Source organism: Mya arenaria, chromosome 7 (genome assembly GCF_026914265.1).
Source record: "Mya arenaria isolate MELC-2E11 chromosome 7, ASM2691426v1".
NCBI lineage: Eukaryota > Metazoa > Mollusca > Bivalvia > Myida > Myidae > Mya > Mya arenaria.
Window position 1 is genome coordinate 66,111,178 of NC_069128.1, and position 7,704 is coordinate 66,118,881.

The following is a 7,704-nucleotide window of genomic DNA, read 5'->3' on the forward strand; positions in this document are numbered from 1 at the left end:
GAACCAGCTACAGAAGGGCCAGACATTTTAATGACGACTTTTTACACTGAGCTTGACAAGAACAGCAATTTAACTCTATCCAAAAATGATGCATACAAATGTGGACATATTCTACAATATGCTATAGAAACATTTTTATTTGGTAAATGAAATACAACTAAACTTGGTTACAAAATATTATTCAGCAAATTTTGAAACTTGTGTTTATGTTCTCTTTAAACGTTGGTGATTCCGTTATTATTATTATTGTTATTGTGAAATTAATTTCATAAGCTTTTTCTAAAATTTGGTAAAGGTTCAGTTGTATTTATTCATAAACATGTATATTCATATGATAATATCAACTTTTAACTTTGCAACCAATATTCAAAAAAAGATAGGTATCGGTCGCTCCCGATGGAGGCAGAGAAAGGCAACATTCAGACAAGAAAACAATCATCCGAAAACTTAGATCAGGAGCAATTTCCTCCAGGAAAGGCAGAAGTGGACAATCTTTCAAAAAATCAAAGTTTAGATGAAGCCCTAATGCCGAAAGGTTTGTCTTTGTACGAGGGGGGTTTTTTTGTTTAAAGCTGCACTCTCACAGAATCACCGTTTTTGAAACCTTTTTTGTCTTGGAATAAGCAAATTGTTAAATTGTTGCGAAAATATCTGCAAACCAGTGATAAAAGACTGCTGACAAAAGATCAGATCGCAGATTCCATATTTCCGTTTTCCAAAATTAAGGTTTTATGGCTTAAAGCGTACGGTTTAGGAAAATGCATAAAACATTATTTATTTTTTACTTCAAAACCTTCAATCGGGGAGAGTGCAGCTTTAAGAGTGTCATTATTTATATTTTTGTTTGTATTTGTTAAACGAGCAGTTTCGCAAAATTGCAATTGACCTCTCAATGTGAAATTAAACACACAATCTACAGTAAAGCATTCAAACAAGAACAAACAAATTTTAATTTTTATTGTCATGCAAAGCCGGCGTATTGAAGCAGCAACGAATGGTGTCATAAGTTATATAAAACGGAAGTATTCCTTCACATATTATTTATCAGATGCCTTAAAAATTGTTATCTATGTAATAAAGGCAATTTTCATTTATTACACCAAACCAAAATATAATGTATGTGTTTTCATGTTTAAAAAAGTTCGATACATTTTCTATGCATTTTAATAAAAGCTGTGTTGCAATGTAGTTCCGCTCTAATGACAAGTGTTTGAAAGGGAGAAGAAACGATATCAATATATTTTGCAGAACTTCTTTCTAGTTCCAACTAGACCTAACTGTTGACGTTTATAATCAAATCATGCAAAACTAGCCTTTTATCAATTTAAAAGTATAAAACAGCACATTTAAACAAAGACTATTTTTAAATTTGACAATTCATTGAATTAATTTGCAGTGACAATTACATGGAGAGACTGTTTACAAAGAAGGGATGTATCAGCAGCAATTACGTTAATCCATCAAGGCGTTACGCCTGATTCGTATTCTACATTTGAGCAAGCAATTCAGTTGCTTTCGTCGGCGAAAGAAGCTCAGAGAGAGTTGTGTAAAGTGGTATGTGACAACATACAGCAATTCCGAAAAGCTGAAAACATGTATGTCGTTTTTGACTATACGTCTCAAAAACCTTTGATTGTAGCTATACCACTATCCGACAATAAGGACATATTGGGGTACCCCTTGCTTTCAAAAGATAAGTATGCCATTGGTGACGAAGATCGAAGTGTGAGAGAAAAAGAAATAAAAAACAAAAAACGTATTCTTACCAGAGAGTCTGAAAAAAAAATGAACGCGGCGGTGCGAAGTGCTCAAAGACGTTTTCACGAGTGGCCAAACTTTTCAAGAATATCGCACAGTTTTTACAGATCTAAAGGATATAAAACCGATGAAAGTTTACTGGAAGAAAAGGAATGCATCGTATTGTATGTTTTTGTCAAGGGATTGATTCCAATCGGTTGGGATCCCTTTCCGAAAGAATTTGAAGGATACGAAGTTGATGTCAGAGAATCAATGCCCATAATACTGTTCCTCAAGCCAATCAGTTCTGAGATGTTATGCAGCCATTGTGGAACGCTTCAAAGTCCAGTTCCTGGGCGTACTGATGAGCTTCTTGCGTTGACTGCAGGGCACGTCATACTTTCTACAGATGAAAGAGATGACAAGACAAGACCGGTTTATACCAGGAAAAAGAGTAAAGGGTACCGACAATTACAGGAGGATTCAGATATTGAAATAGTTTTTGGAAATGTTAAGATAAATGAGGAAGGTGACGAAGCATTTGCTGATGTAGCAGTCGTTCAACTGAAAACTTCTTTAGCACTAAAACTCACGGAAACACGTTGGGATGAGCTAGGTTTGCTTATCTTCTTTCTCATCTGCCATGACGTGTTTTGGCTTAAGTATTCAATAACGAAATAATGTTTGTATCTTTGTAAAACCAAAACTGTTTCTTTGTTACCGATTTCACTGCCGAAAAAATATGATATCTCGGTATGCCGGGATTCTTTTGTATTAGGTAAAGCTGTGTCTGGGTATCGTTTTCACATTTTTTATATAAATTATATTTTCTATATCACATATAATCACAATATAAACGTAATGTAGATAATTATTAAAACAAGACACGAATGTCGCAAATAAAGCTTAATTTTGAATGTTCAAACACAAATATAAAAGCTCAATAAACAAATATATCTTGATATTTTTCCGATTCTTTTGAATTTAGGTTAAAATAAAAGTTGTTGGTTTTAGGTTTTATAAGAAACCCTACATTCGACAGTCATGTAGATAAATGTTTCGATGTATATAACGGTGACATCGTCATGAAATATGGAGAAAGCACACAACTAACTCTAGGCCGAGTAAGATACACTTGCAATGGGTATAAAGGAAGACTCAGTATGATCGAGATAGAACCATATGGAACGAATAGGAAGTTTTCTGAGCCAGGAGATTCGGGTGCGTATGTGTTTGCTTTAAATAGAGACATATTTGGAAAACAAACCCAGAAAGATGAACGTTTTGCTGGGGGACAAGATGCTTTTCTCATAGGAATTGTCCACGGTGGAAATGAAGATATCTTTTATTGCACAAATATGATTGCAAATATTGCGGGATTGCGACTATATACAAACTTAATACAATAATGATGCCCAAGTTTATTTTGGATATACTAATTCTAACTAGGATGGAAACCATTATTGACTATGACGAGGCGGAGCTGTTGTATGGTGGATATTACATATACCCTCATAGTATATACCGATAAAGCTACAGTTTAGTGATTAATAATAACGTTAATGATTTACATATTTTCCATTATTTCCGTCCAAGTCATTTATAAATTCAGGAATATCTTCTTCAGATAGTTGTGCATAGATGATATGAATTTTAGGTCTGTATATATTTAATGCGTATGGCAAAATTGAAGATTTAAAAGAACAGGAACGCACGGTCGGCTCATCATCTTAAATTTTCTTTAACAAAAACGTTAAACGCTCTTCTTCCACGTTTATCTATCAAATGCCCCGGTACGTCACATATTGCGTTGACGTTGATACAACATGGCGTAATTGGACTTAAAAGCGAAGGCGGTCAAAACAATTTGCGCTGGATTCGGGAAACACCGACACACACAATGAAAATGATGACAGAGGCGAAGATGAAGCAGCTTTTTTGCCGTGCATTAGAATTAAAGTGGCAACAACGTTTTAAAGAAGGGTCATATTCCATAGAAGACCATAAGGTGTAGTGCTGATGGGTATGAACCAGCCGCCTGATTAGCTAAGTTGAACAGAACGCTGTGCTAGTGTTTCGGCGGTCGTGGGTTCGAGCACCGCACCGAGCCAACTTTCTCCTCCAAGGCTTACTTTACTGGGAAGAAAATGGGAGAAGACGGAGGTAACGATGTTGATGACGTCGATGAAGAACGTAATCGGTGGGGATCTCAGGATGAAGTGTTCTTCGCAAAGGTATAATTATTTTTATTTTCCATCATTATTTATTATTTTAAGTAGTAGAAGTATAAGTAGTAGTAGTAGTAGTAGTAGTAGCAGCAGTAGAAGTAGTAGTAGTAGTAGTAGTAGTAGTAGTAGTAGTAGTAGTAGTGGTAGTGGTAGTGGTAGTTGTATTGGTAGTGGTAGTGGTAGTGGTAGTTGTAGTTGTAGTGGTAGTGGTAGTGGTAGTGGTGGTGGTGGTGGTGGTAGTGGTAGTGGTAGTGGTAGTGATAGTTGTATTGGTAGTTGAAGTGGTAGTGGTAGTGGTAGTTGTAGTAGTATTAGTAGTAGTAGTAGTAGTAGTAGTAGTAGTAGTAGTAGTAGTAGTAGAAGTAGTAGTAGTAGTAGTAGTAGTAGTAGTAGTAGTTGTAGTAGTAGTAGTAGTAGTAGTAGTAGTAGAAGTAGTAGTAGTAGTAGTAGTAGTAGTAGTAGTAGTAGTAGTAGTAGTAGTAGTAATAGTAGTGGTAGTAGTAGTAGTAGTAGTAGTAGTAGTAGTAGTAGTAGTAGTAGTAGTAGTAGTAGTAGTAGTAGTAGTAGTAGTAGTAGTAGAGAATGGTAGTAGTGGTAGTGTTAGTCGTGGAAGTACTATCGCGTTTTCATCATCGTAATGTCGCGTGTTCATCATCGTACCATCGCGTTTTCACCATCGTAGTTTCGTGATTTCGCGTTTTCATCATCGTACTTTCGAGTATCGAGTTTCAGATCAACACATTAACAGGCGATGGCCCTAACGGCATTCCGTAGAAAAGAGATTGTGAAAATGCGTTAAGATGGCAATATCCGGATAACATGGGGCTTTTAATGGAAAACACTGAATGCGAATAACAGCGATATAACATTAGATACGAATATTAATATGTCAGATCATGGCTGCAGTCTATTATACGACAAGATAAAATGAAAATCTTAAACTCAAGCTAAAAAACGATGGCTTAGATTGTTTACTGCAAGGCCACCTAGGATGCTAATGGTTGGTATAAACTCTCGTATCTTTTAGAACGACTCGAACATGAACAGAACACAATTTGAGCAAAAAACAATAGCACCAATAGATCTAATTTATATTGTCATTTTCCTCTATTTTTTCAGAATAACTTATATAGGCCACATCAAATTAATATTCTGTGCGACTTATTTTCAAGAAAAAAATTGTGGCGAGCGAGCGAAAAAAACAACTTTTTTCCATATAAAAGATTAAAATGAAACGACGAAAGCCAATTTTGATAAAATAAAACGCATTCTGAAGGCGAGAATTTAAATCAGGGTCAAATTATCATGCACCTCCTTGACTCTAGTAGTAGTGATAGTGGTAGTGATAGTTGTATTGGTAGTGGTAGTGGTAGAGGTAGTTAAAGTGGTAGTGGTAGTGGTAGTGGTAGTGGTAGTAGTAGTAGTAGTAGTAGTAGTAGTAGTAGTAGTAGTAGTAGTAGTAGTAGTAGTAGTAGTAGTAGTAGTAGTAGTAGTAGTAGTAGTAGTAGTAGTAGTAGTAGTGGTAGTAGTGATAGTTGTAGTGGTAGTTGTAGTGGTTCTGTAAGTGGTAGTGGTAGTGGTAGTTGTAGTAGTAGTAGTAGTAGTAGTAGTGGTAGTGGTAGTGGTAGTGGTAATGGTAGTGGTAGTGGTAGTGGTAGTGGTAGTGGTAGTAGTAGTAGTAGTAGCAGTAGTAGATGTAGTAGTAGTAGTAGTAGTAGTAGTAGTAGTGGTAGTGGTAGAGGTAGAGGTAGTGGTAGTGGTAGTGGTAGTAGTAGTAGTAGTGGTAGTGATAGTTGTATTGGTAGTTGAAGTGGTAGTGGTAGTGGTAGTAGTAGTAGTAGTAGTAGTAGTAGTAGTAGTAGTAGTAGTAGTAGTAGTAGTAGTAGTAGTAGTAGTAGTAGTAGTAGTAGAAGTAGTAACGGTAGCGGTAGAGGTAGTGGTAGTAGTAGCAGCATTAGCGCTTTAAATTGAAATAATATCGTTACAAAAATGCACTGTTTTAATTAAATTATTTGTTTATCATCTATTTAAGGTTATTCGAAGAGAACTGGGGCATGCGATCGCTAATTAGACCCAGTTTAAGATGAGCCTGTAAGACTTGGAACCCAATACTCGCAAGATCTCCCGCCAATTTTGCCGTACATTATTCCTAGAAATCAAGAGGCAGCTTAAAGGACGTCGTTTCATTCCCTCCATTAACTGCAAGTAAATGTGCACAATTCGATATCCACGTTCTGAAGGGATTGGAATTTGGACGAGTTTACGCTGTCGATAAAACGCAATGAAAAGTGTGTCTGTGCTTGTGCAAAAGACTCCAAAAATATGAGCACAACGTCAATGACGTTATTGGCTTGCGCCGTTCGGGTTCAATCATAAGCCGCTAGTTCAGTGAAACATACATGTATTGCTATGATTATCCACAACACATTCAAGAAGATATTCGTGAATGATTTGTATGTAAGCTTTCTATGTTCTATGTGCACTAATATTTGAGTTATTTGAACCCTCGTAGGTATAAGATTTTAGATATAAGCAGATAATTGATATACGCGTGGTGTAATACAACTGAAACAGTATTTTTTTTAATTTATTTTTCAGTCATGTCAATGAAAAAACTGTATTTTGGAAAAGCTTTATTTTTTTTATTTCAAAAGAGATACTAAAATAAGGACTTAAGTGACTTAAGTTAGGAAATGACCTAGGAAACTTTATGATACCGCCCAGTATCAGACTAAAGGTGTTTACTTAGAAACAGCTCGTGTTATTCGTCCCATTTAACAGGCCAACTTATAGGCCCAGTTTTTTAATTTCATTTTGGACCATGAATGATTAAAGTGTCAACTTACCATGCCTAAGTCCGGATGAACTTATTATAGAAGGCATATGTATTCTAAGAAATACTAAATCTTTACAACATTGTTGATATATTCTTGAATAAAACTTTATCAGTGCCAAAACTATCTTTTTAGTTGTACACTTTTTAGTACACTCTAAAATTTTGAAAATATATAATGTATTAATTCAACCAAATAAATAGATATTTATTCAATCCATTAAAAACTTTCGTTCAATTTTTGCCATGTGATTTCGGCGGCTATTCAGCGGAATTTTTAAATAGGAACGTTTGCCTATTGCTCAGTAGGATTTACTATATGGTTCAAAACAGTTACTTTACAAACTCTCGTGAAAGTAAGTAAACACTACTCGTGCCTCGCGCTCAAATAACTCGTTTTATGGGTGGAGTAACTTTTACAACTTGAAATAGAAATATGAATCTCTGACACAGAGTAATTAGAGCGGCTGCAAATCTCCACATTGAGTAAACTGATTGCTACATCACGCAGTTATGTGTACGTCGTAGAATAAATGTGTGTTGTCGACTGGACATATGTTAAAATTATGATGTGCGTAATGCAAATTAGTACGCTCTTTCATGATGAACGGTTAGAACATATATGAAAACACGAGGAAAGCGTTTAATGCAACAATTTGTCCACCAGTAATCGTATAACGAGAGATTTCGCAAACAATAGTTTAGACCAACTGCAACGTTTACGTGTACTGACAGCTACGCGTAGAAGTTCAAGTAGTATTTCGTAATTAACCACGAGCATGCTTTAGTTGCTTTTTATACTTAATGTCCCATATTCATATTTTGAAATTGTTGACTAGCTTGAAATGTACAGATAATCTTTTTTTCGTTGAAGTGATTTTTAAATTAATTCATTAAATTGATATC

At 35.5% G+C, this 7,704-nt stretch overlaps 1 protein-coding gene across 1 annotated transcript in view; it reads left to right on the forward strand.

Annotated features, from left to right (window-relative positions):
- LOC128240196 (uncharacterized) overlaps positions 1 to 6,577 on the forward strand; it is a 10,908-nt gene extending 4,331 nt beyond the window's left edge. Inside the window, exons 6-10 of the mRNA XM_052956713.1 lie at positions 1 to 142; positions 377 to 535; positions 1,397 to 2,353; positions 2,752 to 3,971; positions 5,998 to 6,577. The exon at positions 1 to 142 is cut by the window's left edge and continues 2 nt beyond it. Of these exons, the coding sequence (XP_052812673.1) occupies positions 1 to 142; positions 377 to 535; positions 1,397 to 2,353; positions 2,752 to 3,146 (1,653 nt within the window). The 3' untranslated portion in view covers positions 3,147 to 3,971; positions 5,998 to 6,577. The remainder of the gene's footprint in view (positions 143 to 376; positions 536 to 1,396; positions 2,354 to 2,751; positions 3,972 to 5,997) is intronic.
- The last annotated feature ends 1,127 nt before the right edge of the window (positions 6,578 to 7,704 follow it).